Source organism: Podarcis muralis, chromosome 2 (assembly GCF_964188315.1).
Source record: "Podarcis muralis chromosome 2, rPodMur119.hap1.1, whole genome shotgun sequence".
Classification (NCBI taxonomy): Eukaryota; Metazoa; Chordata; class Lepidosauria; order Squamata; family Lacertidae; genus Podarcis; species Podarcis muralis.
The window spans coordinates 13,901,489-13,917,474 of NC_135656.1; the positions used below are offsets into that span (position 1 = coordinate 13,901,489).

General features: G+C 46.5%; 2 protein-coding genes across 3 annotated transcripts in view; both read right to left on the reverse strand.

The window, feature by feature from the left end:
• The window catches only part of SLC39A5 (solute carrier family 39 member 5), a 36,080-nt gene extending 24,461 nt beyond the window's left edge, over nt 1-11,619 (reverse strand). Inside the window, exon 1 of one of the 2 annotated variants that reach the window (XM_028710095.2) lies at nt 11,195-11,619. The gene's annotated coding sequence lies outside the window, so the exon portion shown is untranslated. Of the gene's footprint in view, nt 1-1,526; nt 1,774-11,194 lie in introns of those variants that run through there. The other variant, XM_028710084.2, reaches the window with a different exon arrangement.
• Nucleotides 11,620-13,422: 1,803 nt separating this feature from the next.
• The window catches only part of LOC114586514 (inactive dipeptidyl peptidase 10-like), a 54,813-nt gene continuing 52,249 nt past the window's right edge, over nt 13,423-15,986 (reverse strand). The window contains exons 25-26 of the mRNA XM_028710107.2: nt 15,716-15,789; nt 13,423-13,967 (exon numbers count right to left, since the gene is read on the reverse strand). Of these exons, the coding sequence (XP_028565940.2) occupies nt 13,833-13,967; nt 15,716-15,789 (209 nt within the window). The 3' untranslated portion in view covers nt 13,423-13,832. The remainder of the gene's footprint in view (nt 13,968-15,715; nt 15,790-15,986) is intronic.

Consider the following 15,986-nt stretch of genomic DNA (forward strand, 5'->3'; position numbering starts at 1 on the left):
AGATGTGTTAAGTCATTAATTCCTTTAATCACTCAGCAAATGTATCCCTCGGATAGGTGAAAAGCTTTTACAAATACAGTGGTACCTCTGGTTACGTACTTAATTCGTTCCGGAGGTCCGTTCTTAACCTGAAACTGTTCTTAACCTGAAGCACCGCTTTAGCTAATGCTTCATTCTGAAGAAAAGTTCTTAACCTGAGGTAACATTTCTGGGTTAGCGGAGTCTGTAACCTGAAGAGTATGTAACCTGAAGCGCATATAACCCGAGGTACCACTGTAACAGCAAAACCGTCGAATTTTGCCATCGAATTTTGCAACTTTGGATGACATTAAAAACTTAAAATCCATTTAGTTCCACTTTTATCCAGTATTCCATTCTAATGATACTGTTTTGAATGCAATGGCTCATCAGCCCTCTTAACAGGAAAAGTTTCTGTCACTTTTAACCGGATGGCTTTCTCTATCTTTCTTGGATCCTTTACTCCTTTTAGCCTGGAGAAGAGGAGGTTAAGGGGTGATATGATAGCCATGTTCAAATATATAAAAGGATGTCATATAGAGGAGGGAGAAAGGTTGTTTTCTGCTGCTCCAGAGAAGCAGACACGGAGCAATGGATCCAAACTACAAGAAAGAAGATTCCACCTAAACATTAGGAAGAACTTCCTGACAGTAAGAGCTGTTCGACAGTGGAATTTGCTGCCAAGGAGTGTGGTGGAGTCTCCTTCTTTGGAGGTCTTTAAGCAGAGGCTTGACAACCATATGTCAGGAGTGCTCTGATGGTGTTTCCTGCTTGGCAGGGGGTTGGACTCGATGGCCCTTGTGGTCTCTTCCAACTCTATGATTCTATGATTCTATGACTCCCATTGCAACTGGAAAAGCCGCCGTTATTTCCATTTTGCGAACGAGAGCCAAGGAGCAGGGAGGCAGGGAGAGGCTTACTAAATCTCTGTGCACAAGGTGCTTGAAACGACATTGAAACCAGTCACACAGGCAAGCTGTTCTATTGCATCTCAAGTGGGGAGTTAGCAGGAAACGTAGGAGAATGAGAACACGTAACATTGCCTTTCGAGTTTCCAGTCACCACATCATATATAGTACCTCAGTAATCCTCACAGCATTCCTTGTCACCACCAACATAGCGGATTAGAGGCTGAGAGGCAGGAACCTCCTTTAGGCTACCAAGGAAAAGTTCGTGGCAGAGAGACACGATTTTAACCAGAAACTTCCTACTTATGTAGAGCAGCTTAAGTCATTTGCAGAGCACATGCTGTACAGGCAAAAGGAACGGTGCCAGGGAAAGACTTGTGCAGAAATCTGGGGAGAGACTCACTGAAGGCAATAGTGCACTAAGTAGTCTGTTCCTATATGGGGTTTTTCCTTTTTCTTTTAATGTAGCACTAACCTTGTTAGCCTTTGCAATAGTTCCAGTCCAGAGATTTCACAAATCCCCTGGGAAGTTGCTGTGGAGCTAGGCAAGCAAATATCAAAGCCATAACTTTAAATATATGTATATATATATATATGTACCTGCTCCCGTCACCGTGCTCCTTCCTGTCCAGAACAAACTCTCAAAGCACCTTCCAGCCCTCAAATCTCGCAGCTTTAGGGCTGGTCTTATCCGCTTATTATTCCAAGTCGGGACCGGTTTTCCACAGCCACACCGAGCGCTAATTGAGAACAGCACAGCTTCTAGACCAAACAACCATCTCTGCAGCTTTCAGGCTTTTTAAGAGGCGCTGTTTTGATCTCCTCAAGCTGTTGATCAGCCTCAGTGGTGGGTAGGCATGTTGCATTTGTAGGCGGGGCCTGCACAGGCCCCTCCTCTTATCGAACAGCATGTGGAGATTGGGGCACGACAGGATTTTTAGACTGTTCCCAGAAATGTGGGTTGAGGGAGTGGGCTTGTGGGGAGTGGACAGCTTGTTCCCACATCGCTGGCCAAGTTGGGGGAAGGAGTTGCGTAATAGAAATGTGACTGTGCATATGCACACATAAACCCAAAATACTCTGGGGTAAAGGCCCATTCAGAGGCATGCCAAATCACGTGTTGATAACCATGTGCCTTGCATGCATTCCCTGGCTATAATCCTGGCTATAACCCTGTAAGGTAGGTCAGGATAGTTATCTCCCATATGGGAAACTGGGACCTAGAGGCTACCCAGTTAGCCCATGGTAGAAGAACAGTACACCATGGATTTAAAGCACACAACTTTCCCCCAAAGAACCTTGGGAACTGCCCCCTCACATAGCTACAGTTTGCAGCACCCTTAAACTACAGTTCCCGGGATTAAGGGGGGGGGAGCTGTGTGCTTCAAATATGTGGCATGTACACTGCTACACTAAAAGTAAAGGGACCCCTGATCTTAAGGTCCAGTCATGGCCAACTCTAGGGTTGCGGTGCTCATCTTACTTTATTGGCCAAGGGAGCCGGCGTACAGCTTCCGGGTCATGTGGCCAGAGCCTCTGGCGAACCAGAGCAGCACATGGAAACACCATTTACTTTCCCACCAGAGCAATACCTATTTATCTACTTGCACTTTGACGTGCTTTAGAACTGCTAGGTTGGCAGGAGCAGGGACCGAGCAACGGGAGCTCACCCCGTCGCAGGGATTCAAACCGCCGACCTTCTGATCGGCAAGCCCTAGGCTCTGTGGTTTAACCCACAGCGCCACCCGCTACACTACACTACCCCAAACCAGCTCTTTCCATCTAATACAGCATATATTAGCACCAGCCAATTTGAAGAATCCTAGAATAGCAGATTTGAAAGGTACCCTAGTAGTTGCCTAGTCTAATCCATCCTGTTCAGAGAAACTACAGCATCCCTGACCATAGGCCACTCACCCTCTGCTTAAATACCACCAAGCAAAGGACAGTCTACCACCTCCTGAGGCAATCTGTCTCATTGTTAAATAGCTTTCAGCATGAGGGTGTTTCTCCTAAGGCTTAGCCGAAATCTGTGTCTGCCGCAATTCCCAGCCACTGTTTCCGGTCCTGCCCCTCGAAGCAACTGAGCAAGTCTGCACTTTCTTCTGAATAGAAAAAAGCCCCTTTTTCATATAATTGTTGAATTCTGATGGGAGGGTGTTCCCCAGAGTGGGCGCCTCTGCTGAGAAGGCCCTCTGCCTGGTTCCCTGTAACTTCGGGCTGCCATATTTCAAAAGGTGAAAATTTAAGTTTTTGAGCTATTTTTAAGAAACAAAACTAGGCTTCCAACATGTGTTTCCATGCGTCCAGGTTTTCCCAGACACTTCAACGATTTCTGCCTGAACCCTGCTTCCGACTGCCATAATTCCGTTATGCCTGGGAAATTTCTGACGTATACCAACCTTGCTGTAAAAACTTTTTGCAGCGAGGGAACCTCCGGAAAGCCCTCAGAACCGCACCTCTGGTGAACATGTCATACCATTTTGAGGGTCTGCCTGCCTCTTCCTGCTCTTTTAGATGCAGCACCCATTTTGTTTCATGCCACACTCCCTGTGACAGAGGTTTGGTGACCAGTGGCTATGGCACTTCCTCAAAATTCCTTGTGTGCCCTCTGGTTGGCTACTGTAAGCCTTAAAAGCATACTAAGAGCCCTGAGAGATTAGGCCAAGGGCTCGCTTGGTTCAGCTTTCTATTCCCACATGACCAATCAGATGCCTATAGGAAGCACATGAGAATGTAAGGAGCACATGACCACAATGGCCCTCTCCTGCACACAACCCCTAGCAGGGCTACACTGCCTCTCATACTGACAGCAACATGTAGCCATAATGACTGCAGCCTTATTTCCCACGAATCTGCATCCATTCCTTGCTTGTGCTTCCTAGATGCAGAGCCGGCCCACCCATGAGGCGAGGTGAAGCGCCCGCCTCAGGCGGCAGAAGAGGAAGAGACGGCACTCTGCCCATCCACCCAACTGCTTCCACCACCCAGAGGGAGGTGTTCTGGAGAAGCTGAGCAAGAGGCAAAATGTGAGGAGTGCCTTGGCTGTTGCCAAATTCGGCAAGAGCCAGGGCATGGCACGGCAGGGGTCAGGAAGCAACCATCTCGGTTTCACCCTAGGTGGCGAAACAGGACAGGTTGCCCCTGCCTGAGAACACCTGATTTCCCAATTTGTAAACAGAATGCTGGACTAGATTAATCTCTGTTCTGATGCTTCTCGTCTGTTTCTTATGCCCTCCAGGGTGTTTTGTGTGGAATCAGGTAGATTCCCTGCTCTTCAAGAGAAAGATAACAACTGTTAGAGAGGGGCAGGAGTACAACTTGTTCTTGATAGACAGTTTTGCAAGCCAGGTTGTTTTATTTGGGGGAAGTTAATAGTTGACCCAGCCGGGCAAAAACTCCGAAATGGCGAGCTCCTTTCCTTGCCAAGCAGGATGTATTAAAGGTCAATTTCTGGATACAGCAGAATGTGAACACATAGTACCAAGAGAAAAGAGAAGGTCTGGGGAACCGGGAGACCAGTGAGTCCATTTCCCAGAGCCGTTGCAGATTTGCTTGGCAATATATGCCCCCCTTCTCAGATTATTCGTACCAACAATGCGATTAAAGGATCACCGGCTGACAAGTAGCTAACTGGAAATCTCATTGTGCCCATGCTGAGGGAAATTATTTTACACAATGTCTGAAACAAAATGTCCAGTCTTGTTAACAGAAAAGCCAAGAGTAAAAATAAGGTGTCGGGAAGATGTGAGGGTTGCCCAAATAAGAGCTTTGCGGCTAGAACTGAACATTGCAGGACTAGTGCTATAATGAGGCGTGTTGCATGCATGTAATCCATTTACAGTGGTACCTCGGGTTAAGTACTTAATCCGTTCTGGAGGTCCGTTCTTAACCTGAAACTGTTCTTAACCTGAAGGACCACTTTAGCTAATGGGGCCTCCTGTTGCTGCTGCGCCGCCGAAGCACGATTTCTGTTCTTATCCTGAAGCAAAGTTCTTAATCTGAAGCACTATTTCTGGGTTAGTGGAGTGTGTAACCTGAAGCGTAAGGAAACTGAAGCGTATGTAACCCGAGGTACCACTGTAAATCACATGACTTCCCCCAAAGAACCCTGGGAACTGTAGTTTGCGAAGGGTCCTGGAGCGGGTCATACCATATATGCCACCATCTCCTTCAAGGCAATGGGCATTACCTCATCCTTCGGCACTGCATTCTGACAACACAGTCAATACCCTCTGGCTAGATTGTAGGAGTTAGGACGGGCAAGGTCTAAATGGCATGTGGTTGGCCGAACCATTGCAAGCATCTTGCCTCCATCCCCGGGTCTCAAAAGTGGAAACTGATCTCATAAAACCAGAACAGGCAGTGAACGGGACAGCTCCTCTGAATTTGGATCAAATATGGCAGAGATGCCCAACAGGTTGATCGCAATCTACTGGTAGATCCCCAGGAGGCTTTGGTAGATCGCGGTTGATCGCTGGGTCCCTTTCCTTAGTGTTGCTAAAATTGATTCCAGCCCTGCCCCCTTGCCCCACCCTCAATTGTTGCATGATATGCAGAATGGAAGACGGAGTTTACTGAGTGAGGCTGTTTGTTTCCCCAGTGGTTGTTCCTCATTTACCCCCCAAACTCTTAAAATTGGGGCTTTCCTCCTCCCTAATAAAAGCTCAATAACTTTGACCTGACCCCCCCAAAAAAACTGGGCTTTTCTTCCCCCAAAAAGGTCAACAACTTTGACCTGAACCCCCCAAAAACGGGGGTAGATCACTGCCAGTTTTTAATTCTGTAAGTAGATCCCAGTCCCTTGGGAGGTGGCCACCCCTGAAATATGGCATCCGACTTAGTGGAGAGTTGAAGGACATTATTCTCAAAGAGCCTTGCACACTTATCGCTGCAGCTGTTCAAGCACCCCAGCTTCCCATTGACTGAGGCCAAAGACTGCAGATCCTTAACAATTTTGGGTTGTTACTTTGCTGCCTTCACCACCATGTGGGAGGCACAAATATCTGATCTTTGCGATGAGTTTTCCACCATTCACGCTCTAACCATCTCCAATGTCTGAAGATCTTTGGAAAACTGGGGGGGTATTGCAGGGTATGCAACTTCAGAGAAATCAGGAGCAACTGTGCCACTCGCCCTTCTAATCTCACCATTTCACAGTGAGGCCAGGGCTTCTTTCACAGTTCCGCTCACCAGAAAATGAACCCCTCCAAGGAGACAAAGCCACCACCAGTACTCAGAACATCACCAGAAAATGGCCTGGCTGTGGCAATTGTCCCAGGGTTCTCCAAAATAACCCCTGAGATGGCCTCCATACAAGATTTCAGCATGGAAAGTATTAACTACCAGCGTTTGGGTTAGGTGAGATGGATGCCACACCAGAAAAACAAGTCCATGTTGAGAATTTTGTCTGACTATCCCTGTAATGTGGAGACTAAGAGATGGACAATGAAAATGGACCTGAAGTTCTCTCTGCCCTTTCTCTGTTTGATGTTGGGGCTGTAATCATCAGTCTCAGTTACAGTAGTACCTCAGGTTACATACGCTTCTGGTTACAGTCTCCGCTAACCCAGAAATAGTGCTTCAGGTTAAGAACTTTGCGCAATAAATGTTGGAAATGCAAAGAAAAAGAGGGAACATTTTATCATATGTGGTGGGAATGTAAAAAGGTGAAAAACTTCTGGGAGATGATATATAATGAGATAAAAAAATGTTGAAATATACATTTATTAAAAAACAAGAAGCATTTTTACTTGGCATTGTAGGAGATGATATAAACAGAAAGGATTGTAAGTTGTTTTTATATGCAATGACGGCGGCAAGAATATTATTGGCACAAAAATGGAAGCAAGAAGAATTACCGACAAAAGAAGAATGGAGGATGAAATTGATGGACTATGCAGAATTGGATAAACTAACCAGAAGAATTCGAAACCTGCAGGGCCAGAGATTCACAGAAGACTGGTGTAAATTTACGGACTATTTGAAAAGTAATTGTGATGACCAGATTACGTTTGTAGGTTTGCAAGAAGTTTTGTGAGGTAAATTATTTGAATTATTGCAAAAATGGTTAAAGAGGTGGATTGTGAGTTAAGATAATTAAAGGCAGTAGGAATTTAAGAAATGCAGAATAAATGATAAAAATGGTGGCTCATCAGAGGTGCTGATGGAAGTCCAAAAAGATTGTATAAGATGTGATATATATATATATATATATATGAACTTTGCTTCAGGATGAGAACAGAAATCGTGTTCCGGTGGCACAGTGGCAGAAGGAGGCCCCATTAGCTAAAGTGGTGCTTCAGGTTAAGAACAGTTTCAGGTTAAGAACAGACCTCCGGAACGAATTAAGTACTTAACCTGAGGTACCACTGTATTACTTAAGTAATTTCATAAAATTTATATGCCTCTTGATTGTTGTTGTTGTTTAGTCATCTTAGTCGTGTTCGACTCTCCGTGACGTCATGAACCAGAGCATGCCTTGGAAACTCTCACATTCATCTCAAAGCTTCTCCTTTTTTTATGTCCACGGAGTTTTCTCAGCAAAATACTGCAGTGGCTTGCTACTTCCTTCTCCAGGTGTAGGCCAACATTGAGTTGGGGGGTGGGGGTGGGTCACATTACAGTTATACCTTGAGTCTCAAACGCCTTGGCTCCCGAACAAATCAGCTCCCAAACAGTCGAAACCCAGAAGTGAAGGTTCCTGTTTTCGAACGTTCTTTTGAAAGCCGAATGTCTGACGGCGCTTCCGGGGCTTCTGATTGGCTGCAGGGGCTTCCTGCAGCCAATCAGAAGCCGCGCTTTGGTTTCTGAACGTTTTGGAAGTCGAACGGACTTCCAGAACGGATTCCGTTTGACTTCCAAGGTACGACTGTATTACGAAAGAACAGTATTCTCCCTTAGTCACCCTCCCCACAGCCTTATGTTTTGCGTGACAAATTCAAGCACAGACCAGAACTTTAGGTTTGTGCAGTTAATGTGGATTAAAGGGTTCTGTTGCCCAGGTGCAACAAATCCACTTCCAAAAAGAAATGAACTTTATTCTTATTTTTTTTGCAGTTAAGAAAGTGACTGGGAAACGCATTGAAAAGTGTGGAACCAGGGGTGCCATCTTGAATAAAAATATGGGGGAGGGCAGGTAAGCCACACCCAATATAATCAAACACATGACACGTCACACACACAAACACCATTTGAATGGCAATGCCCATCAACTTTGGGGGGACTCTGGCCCCCTCAAATATTTTAGGGGGTGCTGAAGGGACCTTGGCCCCCTAGGCATTGCCTCCTATGTGTGGAACAAACAAATGGAAGAGGCATAAATGACCCACAAGCGAATCAGGGTAACTGCTCATTTTCATACAACCACCTAGCAAACAAATCAGAACGGAAACTCAGTTAAGACCAGATACAAGGCATTCATCCTGACTTGCATGGCGGATTACATAATTAAATCTGGTCTTTATTTGTTCCGATTTGTTTACAGGATAGTTACACGACAATGAGCATACGGCTCATGCGGGCCTCATACGTATCACTTGGACCCAGCAAGCCGTAACAGCATTTGGGAAGCTTTTAAAAAAATATTGTTGAGCAGATGGCTGGTTGGCAAATACCAGCTGATCCATGTATGATTGTGAGTCACTTGGAAAACATTGCTGAAGCTTTTGATGCAGAACTGTTGACAAACTTACTTCACCGCTGCAAAAATTAATGTGTTCTATTATAGGAGAAGAGCTCCTTTCCCCCCATTGCATGATTTTGTAGGATTTGTAGGAAAATAACTAAGTAAGGGGCAAACAACATGTGCATGCTCTAGTTATCTCCCGCTTGGACTACTGCAATGCGCTCTATGTGGGGCTACCTTTGAAGGTGACCCAGAAACTACAATTAATCCAGAATGCGGCAGCTAGACTGGTGACTGGGGGCGGCCGCCGGGACCACAAAACACCGGTCTTGAAAGACCTACATTAGCTCCCAGTACGTTTCCGAGCACAATTCAAAGTGTTGGTGTTGATCTTTAAAGCCCTAAATGGCCTCGGCCCAGTATACCTGAAGGAGCGTCTCCACCTCCATCGTTCTGCCCGGACGCTGAGGTCCAGTGCCAAGAGCCTTCTGGCGGTTCCCTCATTGCGAGAAGCAAAGCTACAGGGAACCAGGCAGAGGACCTTCTCGGTAGTGGCACCCGCCCTGTGGAACGCCCTCCCATCAGATGTCAAAGAGATAAACAACTACCTGACATTCAGAAGACACCTTAAGGCAGCCCTATTCAGGGAAGTTTTTAATGTGTGACATCTTAGTGTATTTTTGGTCTTTGTGGAAGCCGCCCAGAGTGACTGGGAAACCCAGCTAGATGGGCGGGGTACAAATAATAAATTATTATTATTATTATTATTATTATTATTATTATTATTATGAATGCAGCACACTCCGTTGAATTTGTATAAAGTGGTGGTGGGGAGCAACATAGCAAATGGGAGTATTTAAACCTTCCCCTGCTCACCCTTTCTGCAGAATGCCCACTCTACCTGCCACATCAAATCACAAAGCTATATATACATTTATTTTATTTCCCCCCTCATATTCATATATATTTCCTCTAAGGAGCTCAAGGCAGTGAACATAGAGGTGCCCCCCCCCCAAATTTGATCCTCACAACAGCCCTGTGAGGTAGGTCACACACAGAGAGTTGGTAATTGGACTCGAGGTCACCAAAAACCAAGCAACAACAACCTGTATTATAAGACATGCATCATGTAAACACCCGTCTTTATGACCTAGTTTACACATACAAATTTGCACACACCGGAATGGGCCACCACAGCTCAAACCCAACACTTTCCCAACAGTTTAGTTGCCGTAATCATCAGCCAGGCACTGAGGCCTCATGCAGAAAAACTAGTTGTTTTGCACTTGATAACTGGTAGCTGAATGGATGAAATAACTACTTTGAATAGCCTTGGCTGAGAGGATATGAAAGCTGAAAAAGCAAGAGCGCGGTAAAAAGAAAAGTCCATCTATGCCTGCATTCTGTCTCCCCCAACGTGATAAATCACAGATACTGGGTTTGTGGTTCAACGCATGCACAGTGGCAAAGATGCAGAGGCGGGAGGATGAGAGCAACACAGAAAAGAGTTTAACACAGGTGACCATTTTATTAGCTACTGCTTCCATGACCTGGGGAAGAAACACTGGTTTTCAAATCGGTGAGGGTGTATATGATCTCGTAGCTTCGAACAAATATAGATCAGCCAGAAAACCGCAAACCACTTGGCGGGGTGGGTGGGAGAGATCAGCCCCTACCACTCCCCCACTGAAAATACAAACCCCAAACCCTTAGCCAAAAATGATTACACCAGGAGAGACCAGAGAAAAGTAATATGTGCAAACCTAAGGCTGAAACGGCACTAATTCAAAAACATACAAGTTCTTTTTGTCTTCCAAGCTGGAAAGTTCATGCAATTGATTAGTTTCCCTAGCATCTCTCTTTCCCTCATACGTGGGGATCAAAAGCTTGAGGGTTGCTTTTTGTTTTATTTTAAGGAACTTAAAACACCCCCGGGTGTTTTAACACAAATCCGGGGCAGCTCTCAGGAAGAAATGTCAAAGAAGAGCAAGAACTTCTTTTCCAATGGGTCCCTCTTGGATCTGAGTGCAATAAAAGGTAATCGAGAAGGTAACATGGAGCACAAGGAGCTCCCATACCTTTGTAGGGTAGGGAAAGACGGAAGGCGCTGCTTTTTTCACCTCTTCCAATTATGAGAAATTGTGCCTCTCTGGAAATCTATTTTCTACCTAACAATTGAAAGTTACAACCCCCACCTTTGTTTGCAGAGACAGGATCCACTGTAAGGATCACCAAATATGAAGATGCAATGGGTGAGGTTATCAGTTTGGGGCAGATGTCCCACAAAGGGTTCTGAGAATAATAACAATTTATTATTTATACCTCGCCCATTTGGCTGGGTGGCCTCGGGAAAACCTAATGGGGCATTTATTCGACAGAATGGTTCCTCTTCTGACACCTATAATGATAAGCCACACCTGCATGGATTGAATGGAGCTGCAGTTTGGAATTCCTCCTAAAAGAAATGGCATTTCTTTCTAAAATGCCAGCTTGCAGGGATGAGTTTAAGAAATCTCCTTTGGGTTTCCCCCAAAGAAAAGTCGAGTATCCGGAGCAAATTTTGGGATGGCTGCACGTGTGTGTTTGGAGGGCGGGCGAGTGGAGCCTGCAGCCTGCGGAAGATTTAAACTCGACAAGTTACCTTGTTTTGTCAGCTTCTCAGGTGGTTGGGAAGGCCAGGTGTTGTCGCTCCTGGTGCTCGAAGGTCTGGCTGCCTGAATAGCTGCAAGGGTCAAAGGTCGCTGGGGCTCTATCCAACTGCTGCTCGATGGACCTGGGAGTGGCAAACAGGAGGCAGGCAGCCCAGGGACCAAGGAGGAGTTTGGAAAGTCAAGAGGCTGTCTGGGAATTGATGGCTACAGCTCAAGGGTGCAGGAAAAATAAAAGGCTGAATGCAAAATGTCAGGTTGCCACCCCTCTGCAACCCATAGCTGTCAACTTACAGATTTGAAAATAAGGGATCAGCAGCCAAAATAAGGGATTTTAGTCAACCAGCAGCCAAACAAAGCCTCAAGTGGTCGTTCCCATAGCGCAGCAACCTGGCAAAGGGGATGCAGCAGGGAAAACCACTGTCACCTCTCCGCTAGGTAGCGCTGAGCAAAGGCGAGTCCCCAGGCAACGTGGCCGATTTGATCGGCACAAGGCATGCCAGCCAGTTGTTCTTAGACTCCTTATTGGGTGAGCAACGCAGCCAAGCAACACAGTTGGAGCCTCCCTCCTCCCTGGCCGGCAGGGAGGGAGGGAGAGGAGATGCTTCCTTTGAAACCCAGGAAATTTAAGGGACATCCATCAATAAGGGACAGCAGCGGGACATGGTGCTGGGATAAGGGACTGTCCTGCCAAATAAGGGACGCTTGACAGCTATGCTGCAAGCCCTAGCCTTTGTGCCTTTCCCTTGTGCCTGCCGTAGCGGGAAAGTTTTGAGATAACAGATGGTGTGCGCACTATACACTTAAAATACAAAATCTCCTGCAAAAAAAAATCCCAATTTGCTGAGGGTGGTGGGAATTGTAGTTCTGAGAGGGGGAAACTACAGTTTCCAGGATTTTTTAAATTTTTTTTTAGGGAATAATAATAATAATAATTTATTATTTGTACCCCGCCCATCTGGCTGGGTTTCCCCAGCCACTCTGGGCGGCTTCCATAGAAACCAAAAATACAGTAAAATATCACAGATTAAAAACTTCCCTGAACAGGGCTGCCTTAAGATGTCTTCTGAATGTCAGGTAGTTATTTATCGCTTTGACATCTGGTGGGAGGGCGTTCCACAGGGCGGGTACCACTACCGAGAAGGCCCTCTGCCTGGTTCCCTGTAGCTTTGCTTCTCGCAATGAGGGAACCGCCAGAAGGCCCTCGGTGCTGGACCTCAGCGTCCGGGCAGAACGATGGGGGTGGAGACGCTCCTTCAGGTATACTGGGCCGAGGCCGTTTAGGGCTTTAAAGATCAACACCAGCACTTTGAATTGTGCTCGGAAACGTACTTTAATTTAGGGAACCGTGTGCTTTAATTGATTTTAATTTGAAAGTATGGTTGTGTACACGGTCAAAGTGGCAGGAAAAACTTTGCAAAAGGTACTTTGCCAAAGGCTATCTAGTGAGTTCATGGAGGAAGCAGGGTTTCAATTGAGGACATTCCTGGCTTACAGATCAGACAACAACTACACAATATAGCTCAGTTGGTTACAGCAGGGTGCTGAGAATGGGGTGGCTGCATATTCCTGCATTGCAAGGGTTGGACTAAGTGATTCTCAGGGTGCCTCTCAGCCGTACAATTCCTTGATTCTATGATTCTACTGCTTCTCCACTGCTTCTCTACTGAGTTGAATAGGATCCAAAATGCAGCAGTCTGATTGGTCCTAGAACAATAGGATCCAGAATGCAGCAGTCTGATTGGTCCTACAACAATAGGATTCAGAATGCAGCAGTCTGATTGGTCCTAGAACAATAGGATCCAGAATGCAGCAGTCTGATTGGTCCACAGGAGCCACCCAATCCAGCTCCAGGTGGAAGTGAATCCGCAACCTGATTGGCCTACAGGAGAATTCCGGAATTAGCCAATCACGTGGGGCCCACTGTGTAAATAATGTATATAAAGCAGACATTCTGGGGAAACTTCCATTCCTCCTCACCACTATGAGCTGAATAAAGAGCATGAAATCCACTCTCGACTCCGAGTATATTTCATCCACATTCATGGAAACTTTGGGGGAAAGAACTGTGAAGGATCTTTAACAAAACTGCTGGTCCTTGCAGGGCTGTATATACTCTTTGCTGACAAAAGACTGGGCGGGAGGGGAGGAGGGAATAGCAATTCTGCAGCAAAGGAGCCCAAACTTTTCTCTGTTGCAATAAAAGCTCACATGACAGGAGTGACTTTGAATAGGTTTGCTTACATTTCATAGCTCGTTATGCTTCTCTGCTACTCTTTTGCATGGACAAAGGGAATACGTAAGGCATATGGAATAAATACCCACCATCCCTTGACCACTAGAAGTCCCTCCCCCTGGCTTTGGGATTCGCATGCACACGCATACATTTTAAAAAGCTCTCTTCGCAGTCCCAAGGGGTGGAAACGCATTGGGGGTCTTTAAGTAAAAGCAGGGGTCCTTAGGAGGACGTGATCGGCAGCGCCAAACGATGTGCTTAATGCAGAACACACACAAAGTGCAGGTCCGTGGGATGTGCAAAAGTGCTGCCGTGAGTTGCCAGTGCAGCAAAGAAAAGGGCAAGTGAAATCAGCAGCAGCTGGCGATCCTCAGTGTCCCTCACTGGGAAAAACACTACGGGTCCTCATCTTCATCAGATAACAGATGTGCATGCTTCGGATCCTCAAAGCAGCTCCGGAAGAAGGAGAAGAGCCTCTGGCTGAGGTGGCGCTGGCTGGACTCGAATGTGTGGCCTTCATCTGGGTAGATCTGGGGAACAGATACCACAAGGTTAGGGATGTTTCCTTTTTTATTCTAAAGCACCATCAGTTTGGCACGGCGCTTTAACACAATACCAGGGGGACCTTACAATCTGGAATGTTTCCTTGCAATCCTGGGTAGGCACACATGGAAAACAACCTCCAGTTATCTTTTTCATTCTGCATTCGCAATTTGTGCTCATCACGGCATCCCAGCATTTGTACGCTGTTATTTTTGTTGCTTCTTGTCCTTCTTAGTAACTTATTTTTCTTTCTTTCTTCTACAAAAAGTAAACTCAAAGCAACTCGCAATACAGTCGTACCTCGGAAGTTGAACAGAATCCGTTCCGGAAGTCCATTCGACTTCCAAAATGTTCAGAAACCAAGGCGCGGCTTCCGATTGCCTGCAGGAATATCCCGCAGCCAATTAGAACCCATGGAGGACATTCGGGTGCTAAAGAACGTTTGCAAACTGGAACACTCGCTTCCGGGTTTGCAGCGTTCGGGAGCCAAAATGTTCGACTCGCAAGGCGTTTGACTTCCAAGGTACGACTGTACCAAAAAATAAAAAATATCCATTTACCATATTTTTCGCTCTATAGGACGCACCGGACCATAGGACGCACCGGACCATAGGAGGGGGAGAACAGGAGAAAAGAAATCTCCCCCTCTCTGCTCAGCGTCCCTTCAGCGAAGCGGCAGAAGATACGGAGCGCCTTCCATTTCTTCTCCCGCTTGGCTGAAGGGGTGCTGCGCAGAGAGGGAAAACTGTGCAGCGCCTCTCCAGCGAAGCGAAGCCTGGGGAGCAAGAGGGATTGGTATGCACCGACCCCTCTTGCTCTCCAGGCTTCAGGCAGATATCCGCAAGCCTTTGGAGCGCAGCAGGAACTCCTGCTGCACTCCGAAGGCTTGCGGATAGCTGCCTGAAGCCCCCGGAGCGCAGCAGGAGTTCCCGCTGCGCTCCGGGGGCTTCAGGCGGCTTCAGCGAAAGCAACGCGAAGCCTCCGGAGTGCGGGGGGGAGCTCTCCCTCTGCACTTTGGAGGCTTCGCATTGCTATCGCTGAAGCCAAGGAGCCTGCATTCGCTCCATACGACGCACACACATTTCCCCTTAATTTTTGAAGGGGGAAAAGTGCGTCTTATAGAGCGAAAAATATGGTAAATCTGAAATAAATGCATAAAATGTTAATATACATAAAAGTACCACCACCCTCTGGAAAAAAACATCCAAATTGGATCAGAACCACCGCACAGTGCTGCCGAACCCCACTTCCCAACAGCTGCTCCAGAAAGATGCCCTAATCAATGGTATCAAATGCCGCCTGGAGATCAAGGAGAATTAACAGGGACACACACACACCCACACCCGTCTCTCTCCCAACAGAGGTAATCAGACAGGGCGACCTGTACCGTTTGCAACCTGAAACTGTTTTGGGTTGGTCAGATTGCTTCATTTCCAATCAGTTTTTCCTGAAATCCCGTAACTTTTTATTATCGCTAATGTTTCAGTGTGTGGGGTTGCCCTGCTTTTGTTGCATCACAGTGCAGGAGTGCCCCTCCACACAGCAATGTTGTAGATACATCACAAAACATCTTAACAAGGCAGAATGATGCATGGAGGGTTCAGCATAAAATCACCTCCAGCATAATTGCAGAATACACTCGCAAAAAAAAGAAAAATCCACACCAGTCTGGTGGGGCACAAAGAGCAGTTCCTCACTGCCAGAAACCTGGTCCCTCTTTCCTAATCCATCCTACCTGAGTAGTGTAGTTAGAATCAGCAGCTAGAAGCCGGATAAGAAGTTCAGCCGTATGCTGGAAATGCACTGTGGCTGCCAAAGGAAAGAGGGAGAATGTGAGATAATGGGTAGCACTTCTGATTGGCGTCTGTCTGTCTCTCTGTAGGCTCCCTTCTGAAAGGGCAATTTGGAGTAAGAAAAACTGGTGACAAGAAGGGATGGCTTTGGCACATGGAAAAACCATTTCTAGAATGGATAGAGCCACCTGTCATGGATGCGTTATAAGAATT